This window comes from Saccoglossus kowalevskii, chromosome 14, assembly GCF_978046115.1.
Source record: "Saccoglossus kowalevskii chromosome 14, keSacKowa6.1, whole genome shotgun sequence".
NCBI lineage: Eukaryota > Metazoa > Hemichordata > Enteropneusta > Harrimaniidae > Saccoglossus > Saccoglossus kowalevskii.
In genome coordinates this window covers 14,868,625-14,888,340 of record NC_140654.1, presented here as the reverse complement: position 1 = coordinate 14,888,340, position 19,716 = coordinate 14,868,625, and the positions used below count along the sequence as shown (strand labels likewise).

Sequence of the window (19,716 nt, the reverse complement as noted above, 5' to 3'; positions counted from 1 at the left end):
TTTGCTCATCACATGATCAATATGTTTTTTCCAATTCAAATTGTGGTCCAGCAGCACACCAACATATTTAGTGCACTTTACCTCACTAATGCTTTGGTTTCTAATTGTCAAACTCCCAAAAGTCGCTACTTTTGTATTTTTACCTCTGAATAGTATATATTCAGTTTTGTTAGTATTTATTGTCAGTTTATTGCAGTCGCACCAGTCAACTATTTGATTTAACTTTTCATTAACATAGTGTAGATTAATACTGTTCCCAGATTGAAATGTATGAAATAGACTGGTGTCGTCTGCAAACAGACGGATGTCAAAGTACGTGGATGATAATGCTATATCATTTACATAAAGAAGAAACAAAGTAGGACCAAGTACAGACCCTTGCGGAACACCGCATATTATTGGAAGCGAGTCTGATGTTACACCATTCACACTTACATGTTGTTCCCTTTTTTGTAAATAGCTCTCGATCAAGTCCAAAGGTAGGCCTCGAATACCATATCCAGATAATTTTCTAAATAAAATTGAGTGATTAACAGTGTCGAACGCCTTTCTAAGATCTAAGAAAACTCCAAGAACTACATTCCCTTTATCAATTTCATCTAATATTTTTTGTGCTAGGTCTATAACAGAGAGTTTTGTACTAAATTTTTCTCTAAAGCGTACTGCTTGGAATAAAATATATTGAATTTATTCAAATAAACAGTTAATTGTTTGTTGATTATTTTCTCGAATAATTTACTTAATTGGGGCAGTACTGAGACAGGTCTATAATTACCAGTGTCAAAAGGAGTTCCCTTTTTAAAGATAGGGGTAACCTTTGCTATTTTAAGAGCATTTGGAAACGAACCAGAAGAGAATGAAAGATTTATAATGTGAGAGAGGGGCTTAGAAATATACTCCGCTGCATGTATGAGTAGCTTAGCACTTATTTGATCATAACCAACTGCCTTCTTTTTATCTAACCCTTTCAATATATCTGACACTTCATGAGCCGTGGTACCACACAAGAAAAATGAATTTGTCACATGTGCATTATAAGTGTCGAATGTACGTGGTGAGATTTCGTTGCAAGGTTCACCCCAACTCTGGTAAAAAAGTTATTGAACCCATTCACAATTGCATCTTGGTCATTCAGTGTAGTCGTAACGTTGCTACCGGGGTAATGGACATCAATGTGGTCCGGTAATTTTGTTTTTGAATGTCCTCTTCCTAATATTTCATTTATTATTTTCCAGGTTTTATCGGTTTTCCCATTATATTCAACAAACTGTTCTGAATAGAAATTACGTTTCGCATCTCTTAGAGCATTTGTCACATAATTTCTATAGCGTTTATATTTAGCCGCGCTGTCCGCATTATAATTACATCTAACCATTTTTGAAAACAATTTATGTTTTTTTATTTATTGCCCTTTTTAACTCTATAGTTAACCAGGGATTTTTGGGGATAGTGTGGGAACCAATTTGTTTGGTAATGAGAGGGGCATGTTTGTTACAAATATTCAAAAAAGTGCCAGAGAATGCGTCATATACATTATCAACATCGTTACTATTATACACATCGGACCAGTTCTGACTTTCAAGTTCATTTTTAAATTTGATTATATCAAGTTTGGAGTAGTCACGAAATGATATTTTACCAGTTTCCGGAAAATACGTTTCTAAGTCTTGGAAAATTCCATATATTGGTATTACGAATTGGAGTGGGAATGTTCAGCCTATTTGTCAGTTTCATAGCATATTATTATCAGTAGCAACATTTACTGTAGTTTCTTCACTTACTTGTTTATTTCCTTGTTCACTATTCTTGTTTATATCTTCTGCTTTGTTAGTCTACTCACATGTTGTTACGTTATCAGTGCCGCCATCTTGTTTCCGAGTTTCTTTGTTCGCTGTTTTATTTACAATACTTTCGCTAATCATTTTTTTTCGCTACATCGTTTTTTAGCTCTAAATAATCTATTTCTGCCCAGTCTGCAAAGTTTTCACCTTGAATCATAATTCCTCCTTTGGTATTGAATGTTAGTACCACGTATTTGCGTTGTTTTTCCTTACGGTCTTTCTATAGCACAAGGACAGCCATCTTACCCACCGCGTTAGTATCTTTCCATTCCGATATCATATCTTTTTCTTCACAGTACTCGTCTGTATATCTTTTTTTCGCTGCTTTGATCCAAAACGGTAGCCTCACTGTCGTAGTTTTGAATATCATGTTGGTTGGTACTGAGCTATCTATTTTGTAGTCGTACATAAAGTCGATGTGAATATTTTCGTCAGCTTGAATGGCAGCCATCGGAGGATTATTCACTGTTACTATACTCGGCGTGTCGTATATAAAATCTTCATTAACGTTGGATTTCACCACTTTCTTGGTATCAGCCATGGTTTACTCCATTCCGTATACATTCACAACAGTATTATATATGAATTTACTGATATATATGATGTATAAACTGTCAAAACGCCTGTTACTTGTAGAGCATTCAAATTACGCGCGCACTACAATGGACGCCATCATTCAACGTAGTATGTGGTTCATAAAGTTTAAATTATATATTCATATATCCATATATACATACTCGTGTATATATATGGTCGAAATCATACTTACATACATATGTAATTGGTGTGGTCCAAGTCAGACATATATATATGTGGGCCATATACTCATATAAATGTGATTGTGCGGTTGAAATCATACATTCATATAAATGTGGTTGGTGTTGTTTAGATCATATACTTATGCATATGTGGTTCGTGTGGTTTAAATTATCTATTCACGTATATATGATTTCTGTGGTCGAATTCGTATACTCATAAATACGTGGTTGGCGTGGGTTAAATCATATACTCGTATGTATATGGTATGTGCGGTTTGAATTGTGTACTCGTATCTGTGGTCCGTGGTTGGTACAATTTAAAACGTGTCTTTCATATTTATCTGCCATTCATAGGAATTATTAATATAAGAAGGAAGTACGGGCATCGGTACAGAGAATTACAATACGTCAGTAAGAGACATGTCAACAGAGTCATGGGAAGGAAATAGTTCCAACAATGGTGAGATTTCAGTTTATATTGTACGTATAGCATTGCACTGAATATGAATATGCATTGATAGTGTCTACATACGAATTGATAACACATAGGTGTCATGATGATCCTGTATATATCAATATCAAAAACAAAAACGATCTCGCCAAATACATGTAATATATATGTATACGTTATCGTTCTTTCTTGAGGTTCCATAATTAGCTGTCACTAATTTGAAAATATGGTGTACTTGCGGGTGAATATGCATTTGTCGATTGTTTGTTTGTTATTGCGTTCTTGTACTTGTAAATTCCCGTTCACAAGTATGAATGTGTACATCGTTTAGATATGATGTTATCACTAGTTTGTTGACACATAGTTTCAGTTGTTTTTAGTTGTAGGGGTATTTTCAACTATATAGTTGTTGTGATTGTATACACAACTCCAAGCCATTATTATGATCAAAGACGTTGCCTCATGCAATGCAATACCATCAGCGAGTGTATAGCGTTGAATTGGGGTATATGTGTTCATATTCAATCACACACATTGGTAACAAAAAATCAACATATTATTCCATACTTAGGCTGTCATCAGAATCTGATTGTTCCCAGTGGAGGAGAGATCAATATTACATCGCCTGAGTATCCAGATTTTTATCCAAATAAACATTCCTGTACATGGCATGTGAGGACTGAAGATCTCGAAGATCACATCAAAGTATGTTACTTAGAACTGTGAGCACCAAAGACAACTTTCATCTATATTCACAAATTTAGAACTGACATAAATTGTTAATAATATTTTCTCGGAATGTTGATCAAAACTTGTATCCTATGGAGAATTGCGCCCATTTGATCCAAAATTGTCAAAAAATACATATATAAAAGCAAGCAAAATGTCACAAAATTAGAACAATTATGGCACCCAAAGAGAAAAATTCACTGATTAAAAATTATGTATTTATTATATTCATATTATATATATTTAAATTTTCCAAATTTATTATCATTTTGGTCATTTTTCCGGATACAATAGATAGAGCTGCTGTTCTTCGAAACGGAGGAAAGATTTGACTACTTATGGGTTGGAAACCCCGATAGCACCCCTCAAGAAATGAATACAACGTTTCTCTATCATAGCGGCAACAGCATACTAGAACCGCTAATAGTTGAGTCTCCAGTTCTTATTGCTTTTAAGAGCGATAACTCATTCCAGTATCATGGATTTGTGATTCTTCTTTCTGCGACATTGCTGGGTAAGGGAATCTAACTGTACGTCACTTCCTGCTATTTATCTGTATTTATTCTACAACCCATGGTGTAATATTTGCAAAAATATATACAATATTTGAAAAGAAGTAAATAAAACAGTCACAACGCGCGCGCAACATTTGAAAACACACTCTTATTCTTCAGTGTGTGACAATTATTGTGATTAATTGCATCATGCTATTTGTTTCACGAAATACCGAATCACAGCTACTACAAGCAATTATACAGGTAAGATTGAACTCCCAGATAACAAAAAAATCTTTATTAAATCCTATAATCATGCCGCTTTCATAGTTATTATGCAATTTATGCGTTGGTTATATAATCTTAACTCACTTCTTCTTCTCACCATCATGATAATTGGTGTTTAGCCTATATAGATCGTCGTGGCGATCTTATTCAAGAAGGCACAGGTGAGATTAATAATCTCAGGGCACACAGTATATCAGATAAGCACGTTGCGAAAAAAACCTCGTTTCAACAGAATACATAGCAATAATATCACAACTTTATAATTGCTAAATGCGTTAAGTGTGGTTTGTATTATATATTTTTTTAACATCCATCTAATCATGTTTGCTTGAATATATGTATATATATATATAAAGAAAAAATGTTTCATTTGTATATTATGTTAGATTTTATGATTCCTGTTTACAACTGTTCTCGAGAACTAACTATTGACGATACAGAAAATATAATAATTACATCACCGTCGTATCCGGAGTTATATCCAATTTTAGTTACATGTATGTGGGCGATATCAACAGAGAATACTGAGTGTAACATACAGGTAAATGATAACATACCATTTAATGATACCTGCGGCAGGGCAAGAACGGTGGTGTGTGCAATAACAAAGACAAAGTTTCGCCCATTATTTAAGCAAGTACCCTGTCCGAACCTTGTTATCATAAAATAATGGTTAGTGAGGAGCCCTTTATATCCATAATAATACCATGGGACTATCAAAACATAATAGCTTGTATCTCACTTACTTCAGAGAAGATCACGAGTGCACGACATGCGAACATACGCATGAAAAACGACACTGATTTCTTGTTGTTTAAACTGTTTATACAAACGTGAGACACCGCCCTATTGTTGTCTAATAACAGGGCCGCACGTGATACCCATCGACATTAGAATGCGGCGTTTCAAAATACGGACAACGAACGGTATTATAATGTTTAAAGCGAGAGGGTCGTCACCTGCGCACGCGTGGGAATTGAGTACCAAGCGATGATAACATCGTACGCTAAGAACGCAAAGGCTCATGGGTAGACGCTTGTTTGTAAACAATGACACGCTTTGGCCACATGACGCATGCGTAGGTGACGACACTCCCGCTTTAATATAGTTACGTCAGTACATACTATATCTAGCCTACCAATGCATTTCTTCCCTATATATTAGTATTTTTTTAAACATACAGGTCGATTTTCAATCATTTGAAACAGAGCGTGATTACGATATATTGTGGATTGGTGATGTGTATAGTACACCCGGGGATAATGAATGTGCTATCGTCACTCGCAGCGGTTCTGATATACCAGATACACTGATCACTGTTTCCCCTATTCACATTATGTTTAACAGCGATAGTTCCATCCATGGTGGTGGATTTGAACTGCGACTCACGTCAACCAAACTAGGTAATACACTTCGTAATGTAACTCAGATGTTCAGTATATTTCACAACAGGCAACTACCCGTCAATATTCATGCTTCTAACAGACCTTAGACAGAAATAACCGCTGATATCTCGTTGAGAGCGAGAGAGGGACACGAGACTTGGTTCAGTCCCTAGTCTTACATTGTCTCCCGTCATTGCGTCTACGGTTCTACTGACCAATTTCGCGCTCTCGTCCACAACGTGATCTCGGAAGGGGGCCAGCTGCGTCTAGACTGTCTAAACACTCACATCGCATGCATTTTCAGTTACTGGTATAAACATACATAGCTGTTGTTGTAAAAAGCGGATATATGTTTATCTTATCCTTACCAACCACAAATTAGTTGTCGAGTATCTGTAATACCGTATAACGCCTATCTTTGAAATGAGGTTATCATATGTTCGTGGTCTGCGTCCGATATCACTTTTTCGCTGATACGAGTGGTATCATGGGCTGTAATTGTTCACTGGACGATTATCAACCATCTCTGCAAATAAGTGTTATTATTTGGGTAGTAGCCTTTAATAGCACGACTGTATTTCAACAATACCTATGAATTGCAGTCTTCTAACTATATTTACGAATCATAGACTAATTTATGTTATTTACATATGACGCTTAATTTCGGCTGTAGTTATTCTCAAAATTCACTTCGCATTGATAATACTTAGCGTCAATGCATCATGAGTGATAATCATTTAACATGATGACTTATACCGCGAATATTAGCTGTAATATTCATACCATGATATGTGATAAATAAAACATCAACTCACTCGTTCTTGATATTAAAAATATTATAAATTTATTTTGAGATTTATATTTAAAAAATATCTCTATTTTACGCATCCACAGATCATAAAATATGCCTTTTATGATTGATATTCTACACGGTATTCATATTAATAAATTAATATATGACATATGAATATATTTAGAAGGCAATGTGGATATATGTCTTGTATGTATACGTTCTTACAAATTATGATTCCAATCTTAGTATGTTGTGTTTAAAAGCTGTAAAATGGATATATTGAGATAAACAGAATTTCTCATGAGTAAACTTGCAATATCTTAATTATTAAAGGAGTGTTGTAATTTCCATTTGATGTTACATAATAAAAACTTTCACTTCAGAAAATCTAAAAAGGTTGATTTCAACGTACATGTAGGACCAATTAATGCCCAGTTCAGTGTGTCCATATAATGCATGACTTAGAATGTGTATAATAATCTTGATACGGTAAATTGTTTTGATAGCAATTGCACATACGATATACTTTGCAGCCGTATTTTTGAAGGACTAATTTATACAACGTTTTCATTTGTTTTTGCAGATGCCAATATGAGTCACCCTTGTGATGAAGGAAACCATGTATTAAAATGTATATGGCTTTCGTGCTGTAGCCAAGATCAATAATTAATATTCATCTATTATGTTCATTTCTCATAGCTCACGTTTAATACGCCACTCATTCGATACGAGGAACCGATGTAAAAATGTATGCATAATACATATCAATTTGTACGTCAATCAAATTCCATATTTCTCAATCTCAAATTATGTTCAGGATCAAATTACTTCTTGATTACGAAGGTATTCATTAATGAACATAATATATATATTGTCAGCAAATGTTACCGTATGTTACCAAGAACTGATTATCCCGAATGGCGGAGATGTAGTAGTGACGTCACCTGGTTATCCGAACGATTACCCAGATGACATCACTTGCACTTGGACTGTAGTTTCATATGATTCTTGGTACAGTATAGAGGTAAGCTGTTCACATTTTGGTTCGGGCGTCTTATAAATCTCGAAATGTATGTACATGTAATTTCAGATTTTCAATGAAAACGAAACAAATCTGATAGCTAAATAATTATAGTATTATTAGAATTTTCAACAAATTAGAATTTATTATTCTAGATCGAATTTCAATTTTTCAAAACGGAGGGCGGCTACGAACTATTATGGATTGGTGACCTTTATAGTGATCCTGGGGGTAACCAAGGTGCTATCTTACAACACAGTGGTTCCTTGATACCGGAAACGATTATTGTCCCATCTCCGATTCGCTTGGTTTTTAGCAGCGATGGTGATACTCATGATATCGGGTTCGAAATACGTTTAACATCAGGTAATTATTAATTATAATTAATTATCATTTCTTAAATGAAAAAAAAAATATGTGATTAAACATAAGTACAAGATCGCTGAGATTCGACCACACAACGCGTGATGATCGAACTCGGCAGAGCACCTAGCCACTGTACGCAGACGCGCACCTCGTCATCACACTAATCGTCCTGTGTAATAAACGCGGATATGCAGTGACTAAATGAACATGCGTAGATCGAATATATAACATTACAATGAAGTGTTGGGAATACATTTCACGAATTGCTTGTTTACTTCACTGATTACATTTCATTTGTACTCTACTGCATGTTAATACTGTGTTGTTGTTTTCAATACATAAGTTATCGCAAATGATACATGTGGTAGTCAATTGACTGTTCCTGAAAGTGGGTATATATTAGTAACCACACCTGATTATCCAGCAGTATACCCAATAAATGTTGTATGTACATGGTTCATTAGTACTGATAATGCATATAACATACAGGTACAGATACTAATTGCATAGATAATTGTGATCATATCTCGATCAAACCGGATTAAACAGCAAAACAGGGCGAAATGCAAAATAATTTCTTTGCAAGATATCAAAACAAAAATAATGCATCTTTGCTTTCTGCATGATCGTAGGTAAACTCTTCTAACATATATTCACTGATTCGAATTAGATTGAATTTCTGACATTTGACACTGAGCCAGTATTTGACACTTTATGGATTGGTGAAGTAGGCAATGTCCATGATTTAGAATGGTCTTAGCAAACATTGATTGTCATATACAGTATATTGACGCTTCTGCATTGTGATTGTTTGGGCGATAGTATCTCAATGTTGGTATTGTACATTGTACTTCACAATTATATCATCACAATCACTACTATTCAATCTTACCGTTATTTGTGATTACAGTAATGAACCAGCACAATAACAGCGACACTCCGCAATAGATGTAGTCGACGTAAGAAGAAAATGGATTATTTATGCTCAACAGACATATATGCTTGATATTTTGGTTGATATATAGTATCTTATGCTATTTGTTCATTTTTTATGGGTTTCAGCGTACCGTGATTATTGCTTTACAGTGTTTACGATTTACGTTTGTCTCACGCTTATAGTCTCACCATGCTGTTTTATTTGCGTCTTGAAACATACATTAACCGCTCCATTCTGTATGTACTGTAAATTAATCTTATAATGTGCCGTTTTGAATCTTGTCATTTTGTTGTATTAATATGAGGTGAATATTGTAGTTTTGGAGATATATATTTGTACTCATAAATACAAATTGCTTATTACTTTTGTTATGATACTATTCACATACAATGACAGGGTGCCGATCGCTAATTAATATTCATGAGCTAATTAATATTCATTTTGCCATCCTACTAGCTACTATTTAACCACTTTAATTAATTTAACTTCTATTTTAATCATTTAAATGTAAAATTAATCTGCCTTGATAAAAGTGACGAAGACAAGTTATTTTTTACATTCTTCATTTTTCAAATTGTTATCACGATGTTTAACATTTTGCAATGACAAAGGACTATGTGACAATTGTTGTGATGTTGCGACCCACGTACACATGGTTTTATCAGTATTCAGATACATTGTGTTTTGTAAGAAGCATTTGTTAACATTGTTAAGGTCGCCATTAAATTTATATTGTCGGCCGTTGTTTATGTAGACGTATAAATGGTGGTATGTACTTACACAGTATCTGTCTTTTTAGCTGCTACGATCCATATGTGCCCATCTGTCTGAAAACAGTATGTATTCGATAAATAAAATATACGAACGAAATACATTTTATTTCTGACAAAGGCAAATGCATTTACAACCGTGTTTCCATAAACAATCGGATCACACATTTAACCACTGTTATTTAAAATCGAAATGTTTCGAATGAAAATTCATTATTGTAGTGCGAGATTAGAGGAACAATGTCAGTAAAAACATGTACAAAATCATAAAATACTTCGTAAAATGTTTTGGTTCAAAGTAGCTATATATATATATTCAAATAATATGAATACTTACATAGAACAATTCTATAACAATTACGTTTGTAGAGCAGTTTTTACATGTAAAACAAATTGCTAAGTTCTACAAATCCGCATATTTAAATGTTGTTTATTGTATATGCAACCTCACGCTCAGTTATGTTCACTGGGAAAATGCAACTATCAGTAAATATGCGTGTTCACACACTCATGGAAAACTAGTTAAACAAACTCGATAAATATACAAGCATTTTTTTGGTAGATATATCTCGGTTGTTTTTCAGATCAAAATATAAACCACAGTTTTTCATTGACACAACCATAAAATATTTAAATATATTATTGAAATATGAATAAATTTGATTATATACATATAGTATTTCAAGCAAAAAAATATTTTATGTTTATATATAAAACAAGTTATAGCAAGAAATAATCAATAGAATTGAAGTCACAACTATTAAAATTACCAGCGTGGTTAATATGAAAGTAATTTGACCCACAGATTTTAAGAAGTTGAAAATATAAACATTCACAGAACATTTGTCAATGTGAGAAAAGTTGTTTCAACAGAATATTCGGTGACAATATCAAATGTATAATGTTAAAATTGAAAAGTATAATAAATGACCATTTAAAGTACTTCTCATCGAATTGGGAATCTCATTTTTACCAAATTTATTCACTGAAATACAGTGTTTGTGTATGTTAATGAGCCAATCTGAGAAAACAATCTGAGTGGCAATGACCTATCTACATTTTATTTTTATTATTATTATGTGGGGGCACCAAAAAAATCTTCAACACAAATATCTCCTAAATTAGAGAGTTTAAAGTTCCTCAAATTGTTGAGGGAGACTTTCGGGAAACAATAAAAGACACAACGAGCATGACCTTCTTTATGTTACATATTAAAGTAATCAGTCCTCATTATAAGTATATGATTTTAGGTACTAATAAGAAATGTATGAGACCAGGTCTAGAATGTTACGAGCATCATACAACGAATATGGAAAGCAACAGTTTCTTTTTAATATGCTCAAATCCAAACCATTGATTTATTTTGTTCTCTTCAAATTGAAATGTTTTGTCTGTTCAATACATCGATGTCATTCAGTAATTCATATACTTTGGACATTTCTGATTTGAAATTGTTATTATTCGCTATTTCTAGTGCTTTCTTCGCGTGATTCCTGGCTTTCCCATATTTCTTTTGGCGCAGATAACAGTTGGCTTCACAAAAATTAATGAAGCATCGTGGGTAAAGCTTCTGGCACGTGCTTTGCCCAGATCCATTGAGTCCGTGAATTATGTTCTTAGCACATTTAATCATAACCGGTCCGTCGCCTAGAGCTCTCCTCCGTGAAAAAGAGGTGTCACTTTTCAAGTATATTAAAGCAATCATTGCCTGTGCACGAAACTTCAAGGCAGCTGCGAGATCGTCGTCGGACTGAGAAAGTAAATCAACCGCTTTTTTAATCATCTGTATATCCTAAAACAAATTAAAATAGAAAGATGGTTAGGTCAACACCAGGTGCATGTTTTATTCGTTAACATGAAAATTCAGTAATCAGTAATTCAGTAATATTGCCACTTACTTTGTCATGATTACGTAGTGTGTTGTCATGGCATTGGCGTCTTGCACACACCAAATGATATAGGATGGCACCTTTATAAAAAGGCATGTCGTACCCAGTTGACATCTGAAATGAAATTTCATTTCTTTACTTAAGTCATATGACATATTCGTTATTCATGTGATGACACACTCGATTTTTCTATATATACTATGTTTATGTTTCGCTCAGATTGACGTAATCAGACATGAGTGATTACTGCCAGTTTTTTATCAAGCTGAGACTCGGGCTACTCTGGGCTAATCCCATGTATCTGTTGAAGTCACTCAGAGAGAAAATTTATATTATACATTTATTACATGCATATTTGAAGGTGGAACTATTGCCGGAATAACATCGAATACAAATATAACATTGTGCGCGTCTTGCGGCCCTCGCTGTGTTTCGGTTTTGCGCTTTGTGATATTTCCGCCAATTCCCTGGCAGTAGCTTTAATTTCAACCGATTTTCGGAGAGCTAGTAATAATTCGGAAGTACACACATAAAATTACCAAAAGGAGTCATTTTCACCACAGTCCGTAGTTCTAAATTATACCTAAAATGGATATTATTGAATATGACATTTGGGTCTACAAGTTCGGTAAGGGAAGGCTACTAACTTTGTAGTAACAGGTTTGATATAACAACGTAACACACACGTACGATATCGTGTTTACCTGCCATGCTTGCTCCAGAAGATTACATGCAGAATGTGGGTCCCCTTCTCTTTTCAAAATATATGCCTCAATATATTTGATTCTTGATTCCATTAATAGGCGATAAGTGGAATTCGAAAGAAGACTTCTGGCTATATCGAGTTGTCGTTTACCTTTATCACCTTTGCCATAGAGGCTTGCAGCAAGAGAATACTGAATGTTAAAAACAGTACTAATTGAATATGAAAGGAAACTTAATTAATTGATAAAAAAAAATACTGAGATTAATGCTAATACAAAACAATTAGTCAACTGAACAAATCGATCAATTATAAATATTTAATTGATTAACTGGAAAAAGTTGTTAAATAATTTTACATTATCACAAAAAGTGTGTGGAGTGTGTGTCTAAATTAAATCTTAAATAAATTGTATTGAAAAACTGAAGCCAAATTTCTAAACGAAAAGAAACTATTTACACGGGGTCTCCGAGGAGATATTTTTATATTTTTGAAGGGAACGGGTTAGGAAGTTCCAGTGATGTACTCCCGTATACTAGATGTTATATTGGTGTTAATTGTGAGTTTTTCCTCGAAACGTAAACATCTTGACGGGTAGAGTAGCTCTGAGGAATTTATGAGAAAATAATCTTTAAATTCTGAAACATCGTAGTAGCGTTAGACGTATTGTTCAAAACAGCACATATAATTGGTCGCGTAGTTATTCCTTATTTTAGAAATTGGTAATTTATTCAAAAACATACTTTTGACGGGTGGCTACAGATAGCGGCTGCGACCTATAGTACGATGGGAAATAGTTTTACAACAAATTTGTATCATATAGAAATTGGCGAAGCTCAATTTGTAAGAAACCAACAATGCAATAATTATAGATCTTACGTAACATGTGACGCCTATGATGCGGTCCACCATATGAGGCGATTCTAGGTTAACATTTCGCCGATACGATTTGAATAGCGAATGTACCTTCTTCCAAGAGCCTATGCGTAAACAGAATGCAACATTACTATGCTGAACAGGATCTCGAAAAAAACAAAAAACATTTTGACTGTTTTTTGATTAATTAGTCAAAAAGTTTCATGCAAGCTTACCACATTGATTTAAACTGGAAAATATTGTGCATAGATGAATATGGTTCTTGTCGTTAACATTATCTGCAAGTCATAAAATAAACTTGAGGTTAGAAAATTGCGATTGCTATTAAATAATAATCATGTTATATCAGTGTATGAGTTATGTATATGCACGATTGTGATTGCACAAGAGGTAATTTTAAATCTTATACAAGCCGGTCTATGGATCCGAATGTGAATATATCGGGTGTTTACTTTCAGTTGTGATGTACTGAAAAAATGTATCCAGCGAAAAGACATTTTCTTTTAAAAATCATGACCATGAATTCGACAACACAGATAATATTTAGTATTGTCGAGTCAGAGCACACATGGTGCATCCTGATTTTCGGAATAGTTCATTCCCGGGGGACCACTTGTATTATGTATATACGGGTATGCTAGGCACCAACTGTTGGTGACAATCATGGTCCTAGAGACCAGGTCCACGAAAAAACAAACCCCTTGAAACAAATTTTCAAAACAAAACAACTCTTGAAATAAATACACACAAAAAATACACCCATTATTAATATACACCAGTTCAAAACTTATTAAAATTGAACTATCATTGCCCACATACCACACATTATAGAAAACAAAGGAAAAAAGACCCCTTGACCTTTTTGAATCATAATTCATAGACCTCTTAGGTGCCTAGCATAATCACTAGCATATTTCCACTAGTTACTCCCCTCCCTAGAGTTCATTTAGTAAATACGTAATTTCCAAACGTATTCATAGTAATATGAAACCAACCAAATATATTTGTCGCTTTGAACAACATAGATATTGTCATTTCAACTTCAAAAACCGCTTTGTCGTTAGAAGACGCATTTCTTATTAAAGTGAAAGGTTGGTTTGTTACGAATCTACAAATAGTTTTCTTGATGATGGGAGAGTTGATAATTCGCAGAATTGGACACATACACAAATGGTTATCTCGGATAGTCATTCTCATTGTGGCAGTACGAACAGAGTGTATGATATTGTTAGCGTTTAATATAGTCTAGAGGGTGTGTAGCAACGTATGTAACACCATAAAACGTCGATAAATGCTCACTTACTTCTTATAGGAATCATAGAGACGAAGCTAGGAATGGTATATATTTCTTCGTCATCAAGTTCGTGCGCCGAGTCTGTACATGAAAAATAAAACAAAACACATTTAACTGTCACATCAGTCTCTATAAAATATGTCAGTCTTTGTTTTGTTTTCGAGAACAGAAGGGGTAAAGAAACTCGCTAAAATTGGGTAGAGTTTTCTGCTGATTACAATATGAAAACTAATGAATATATACATTGACCTTTGAACTCCATGATTGTTCGCGCCATCATTTTGGTGTAACATTTTGTTTATTTTTTAGAATTTTGTTTTCGTTTTTGTAATTTTGGACCAAATGAACATCATTCTTTAGTGGTTACAGGTCTAATAATCACAATTTTGGGAAAAAATGAAAAAAGGTCACTTCTAAATGGGACAATCGCGATAAAAAAAATACATGTAATACATATTTATCCACGCTGTCTTTTAACGCTCAACTAATTTGTTATTGGTTGTGTTACCTTCAAATACGCTTGTATCCGGCTGACGTTGCTGCTGATGACAGTGAAAGTGATAGTGATGATGGTGGTGATGAACTATTCTGTTGTTACGACCGTTCTGATAATTTCCCGTGTTGAAAACTGACCCTGGAAAGGAGCACAGAAATAATTGAAATAAATGCGTGATGTAGCACATTAAACGGTACCATTATGTTGCACGAAATTATTCATATCTATTTTTTTCGTAATTAGATTTAAATTGAGTATAAGGCCACTTGCACGAATATGTCTAGAATGCTCGATTAATATGCACACAAATTATTCAAAAACAAATGATATACTGTTCGAATACTAAGTTCCATCTTGCCCCAACAACTGGTTCAACATAGGTTAGTACAATAAACATGTATATACTATTTTTTTATAATTAATCTAATTAATATGCACATAACTTATGTCAAAAAGTAATCAGAATCAGAACTTGAAATTATTTCATGGTAACGTTATAATAGGCTCGATACACAAACATGTTTGATTTGCGCCCTCAAGCGACGGCAAAATGCCGAACGCAGCTGTCCGTCGCCAGAGGGAGTCAGAGCACACATCATGATGCATTCTGATTTGCGGAATAGTTCATTCCCGGGGGATCACTTCTATTATTTATATACGGGTATGCTAGGCACCAACTGTTGTTGAAAATCATGATCCGAGAGACCAGGTCCGTGAAAAAAATCCAACCCCTTGAAACAAGTTTTCAAAATAAAACAACTCTTGAAATAAATACACACAAAAAATACACCATTATTAGTATACAGCAGTTCAAAATCTATCACACATTATATACAACAAAAAGAAAAAACTACTTTGATGACTAAAAATGTCAAAATGGACCCCTTGACCATAGACCTCGTGGGTGCCTAGCATAATCATTAGCACATTTTCACTAGTTACTCCCCTCCCTAGAGTTCAATTAGTAAATACGTAATTGCCAAATGTATTCATAGTAATATGACACTCTCTAGTGACGAAACAATTGTGTGACATAAATGTTGAAAGCATAGACATGTAGACACGCAGGTTAAAAATAAAGTTTCTTGAGATTTATTCTAAGTGGTGTTCAACTACACAACCAAATATATTTGTCGCTTTAAACAACATAGATATTGTCATTTCAACTTCAAAAACCGCTTTGTCGTTAGAAGACGCATTTCTTATTAAAAGTGAAAGGTTGGTTTGTTACGAATCTACAAATAGTTATCTTGATGATAGGAGAGTTGATAATTCACAGAATTGGACACATACACAAATGGTTATCTCGGATAGTCATTCTCATTGTGGCAGTACGAACAGAGTGTATGATATTGTTAGCCTTTGATATAGTCTAGAGGGTGTGTAGCAACGCATGTAACACAATAAAACGTCGATGAATGCTCACATACTTCTTATAGGAATCATAGAGACGAAGCTTGGAATGGTATATATTTCTTCGTCATCAAGTTCGTGCGCCGAGTCTGTACATGAAAAATAAAACGAAAAAAACATTTAACTGTCACATCGGTCTCTATAAAATATGTCAGTCTTTGTTTTGTTTTCGAGAACAGAAGGGGTAAAGAAACTCGCTAAAATTGGGTAGAATTTTCTGCTGATTACAATATAAAAACTAATGAATATATACATTGACCTTTGAACTCCATGATTGTTCGCGCTATCATTTTGGTGTAACATTTTGTTTATTTTTTAGAATTTTGTTTTTGTAATTTTGGACCAAATGAACATCATTCTTTAGTGGTTACAGGTCTTGATCAAAATTTTGGGAAAAAATGAAAAAAAGTTGATTTCGGCGCTCAGAAGGTCACTATATAAATGGGACAATCGCGATAAAAAATACATGTAATACACATTTATCCACGCGGTCTTTTCACGCTCAACTAATTTGTTATTGGTTGTGTTACCTTCAAATGCGCTTGTGTCCAACTGACGTTGCTGCGAATAATAGTGATAATGATGACGGTGGTGGTGTTGGTGGTGGTGGTGGTGGTGGTGGTGGTGACCGTTATACTGAACTATTCTGTTGTTACGACCGTTCTGATAATTTCCCGTGTTGAAAACTGACCCTGGAAAGGAGCACAGAAATAATTGAAATAAATGCGTGATGTAGCACATTAAACGGTACCATTACGTTGCACGAAATTATTCATAACTATTTTTTTCGTAATTAGAATTTAATTGAGTATAAGGCTACTTGCACGAATATATCAAAAATGCTCAATTAATATGCACATAAATTATGCAAAAGCAAATGATATACTGTCCGAATACTAAGTTCCATCTTGCCCCAACAACTGGTTCATGGGGGTAATCTGCTGATTACAACATGAAAACTAATGAATATATACATTGACCTTTGAACTCCATGATTGTTCGCGCCATCATTTTGGTGTAACATTTTGTTTATTTTTTTAGAATTTTGTTTTTGTTTTTGTAATTTTAGACCAAATGAACATCATTCTTTAGTGGTTACAGGTCTTGATCAAAATTTTGGGGAAAAAATGAAAAAAGTTGATTTCGGCGCTCAGAAGGTCACTATCTAAATGGGATAATCGCGATAAAAAAAATACATGTAATACACATTTATCCACGCGGTCTTTTCACGCTCAACTAATTTGTTATTGGTTGTGTTACCTTCAAATGCGCTTGTATCCAACTGACGTTGCTGCGGATAATAGTGATAATAATGATGCTGGTAGTGGTAGTGATGATCGTTATACTGAACTATTCTGTTGTTATGACCGTTCTGATAATTTCCCGTGTTGAAAACTGACCCTGGAAAGGAGTACAGAAATAATTGAAATAAATGCGTGATGTAGCACATTAAACATTACGTTGCACGAAATTATTCATTATTCATATCTATTTTTTTTTCGTAATTATAATTATATTGAGTATAAGTCCACTTGCACGAATATGTCTAGAATGCTCAATTAATATGCACATAAATTATGCAAAAACAAATGATATACTGTCCGAATACTAAGTTCCATCTTGCCCCAACAACTGGTTCAACATAGGTTAGTACAATAAACATGTATATAATATTTTTTTTATAATTAAGCTAATTAATATGCACATAATTTATGTCAAAAAGTTATCAGAATCAGAATTTGAAATTATTTCATGGTAACGTTATAATGGGCTCGATACACAAACACATTTGAATTGCGCCCTCCTGCGACGACAAAATGCCGAACACAGCTGTCCGTCGCCAGAGGGAGCAACTCTCGCGACCATGTAAATATATAAAGTCAAGTTAACCTGTTTCTGGAAAATCCGACATGTTTGCGACATCAAGTAATTCACTTCAATATTAACTGAAACAAAGTATCAATAACTAATCAATGACATAATTCATAAAATATCTCTAATAAAACTAACCGTCAAAGTCGAGTCAAGTCGAGTACATTAACTGTGGTGCCATGGGCACAGGCGCTCGGAACGTTTCATTGATAATAAATAATGACCTAAAATAGGGTCGGCATAGTTACTCAGTCGCCGGTACATTCGCCTACCACTCATATAATAACACAAGGTAGGAAAGCGTTGACACCATGACGTAGAAATTCTCCGAAAGTAACACGATTTTTTTCGAAATTATATTTCGTGGTCATGGGGCCCGGGAAACTCCGGTAAGAAATCAGTACCGCGACGCTTTTCGCGTTTAATAACGGAACCATAATTGCCTCCGATAATGTTACAATTATACAAATTACAGGTTAGTTCAATCCCATAATGTCGCGCTTTATAATGCATGTATTATCACAAGATTATATCGCCTCGCCTCGGTTGACAATGAGCTCTTCGGGTCGCTAAAACTGTATGTCCACCTCTGCTGGGGTGAACATTCGTATAGTGTCGCGTTTTACAATGCATGTATTATCACAGGATTTCAGATTTACGTCATATCCTACAATGGCCTACAAGTGGTTGCGGTGATTTTTAATCGAGAAATTCTAAAAATGTGTTATTGACGATAGACAGACTTCATGAACTCGGATTGTCAAAAATGTAGGCCGAGCAAACGGGTTTTTGTATAAACATTAAACTTCAAGTGGTGGCGTTGTTTTCATGAATGTTATTTGTTTTGAATCACAAAGTAAAATCATCACCATTTTGCTCAAATCACGTCGTAGTTTAGTATCTCAATGACGTTACGTACTAGTAACAACGAAAGAAAATGCAGTGAAAAGCAATGTAATTTGCGCATGCGTTGTTATCGTCGATTGGGACTCAATTCCCGCACGTAACCAGCTGACGATCCTCCCGCTTTTAAATAATTGTGACAGTAAGCGGCAACATAATCGTTTTTTGGATAAATGCCAACGCAACAGTACAAAGTCCGATCCTATGTGGCTGCGCAAAAAAGTATGCAGTCAGTGTTTACAAACAAGTGTACGCGTTACGCAGTACGCCATTTTAGTTACTTTATATATAGCACAGCCTTCATTGACGGTAAACGAATGTAGCCATGTCTTTAAATATCACGTATAATGGCGTATGTATATAAAATCAATGTTTTAAATGCTAGCATATCAGAGAGTGTGCAAATCAATTCGCATGTTTAAAGCGCTGTGGTCGTC

At 34.4% G+C, this 19,716-nt stretch overlaps 2 protein-coding genes and 1 long non-coding RNA gene across 4 annotated transcripts; 1 reads left to right on the top strand and 2 right to left on the bottom strand.

The window, feature by feature from the left end:
- The first annotated feature begins 3,019 nt into the window (after positions 1-3,019).
- LOC144343518 (bone morphogenetic protein 1-like) lies at positions 3,020-6,053 on the top strand. The gene is made up of 5 exons (XM_078006036.1): positions 3,020-3,059; positions 3,622-3,755; positions 4,074-4,293; positions 4,948-5,102; positions 5,745-6,053. The coding sequence occupies exons 1-5, from the start codon at positions 3,020-3,022 to the stop codon at positions 6,051-6,053; spliced, it is 858 nt and encodes a 285-aa protein (XP_077862162.1).
- A 4,838-nt stretch (positions 6,054-10,891) lies between these two features.
- LOC146734491 (uncharacterized) lies at positions 10,892-12,593 on the bottom strand. 2 transcript variants are annotated; one of them, XM_085507666.1, is made up of 3 exons: positions 12,413-12,593; positions 11,732-11,836; positions 10,892-11,625 (listed from the first exon to the last, which is right to left on the bottom strand). In XM_085507666.1, the coding sequence occupies exons 1-3, from the start codon at positions 12,431-12,433 to the stop codon at positions 11,206-11,208; spliced, it is 546 nt and encodes a 181-aa protein (XP_085363792.1). In that variant the 5' UTR covers positions 12,434-12,593; the 3' UTR covers positions 10,892-11,205. The 2 variants fall into 2 exon arrangements, with proteins under 2 accessions (XP_085363792.1, XP_085363791.1); XM_085507665.1 differs by having other exon boundaries at positions 12,427-12,593.
- Positions 12,594-16,167: 3,574 nt separating this feature from the next.
- On the bottom strand, positions 16,168-17,152 carry LOC144343523 (uncharacterized). The gene is made up of 2 exons (XR_013418974.2): positions 17,035-17,152; positions 16,168-16,593 (listed from the first exon to the last, which is right to left on the bottom strand). It is a non-coding gene; the product is annotated as an uncharacterized LOC144343523 (long non-coding RNA).
- Positions 17,153-19,716: the final 2,564 nt, after the last annotated feature.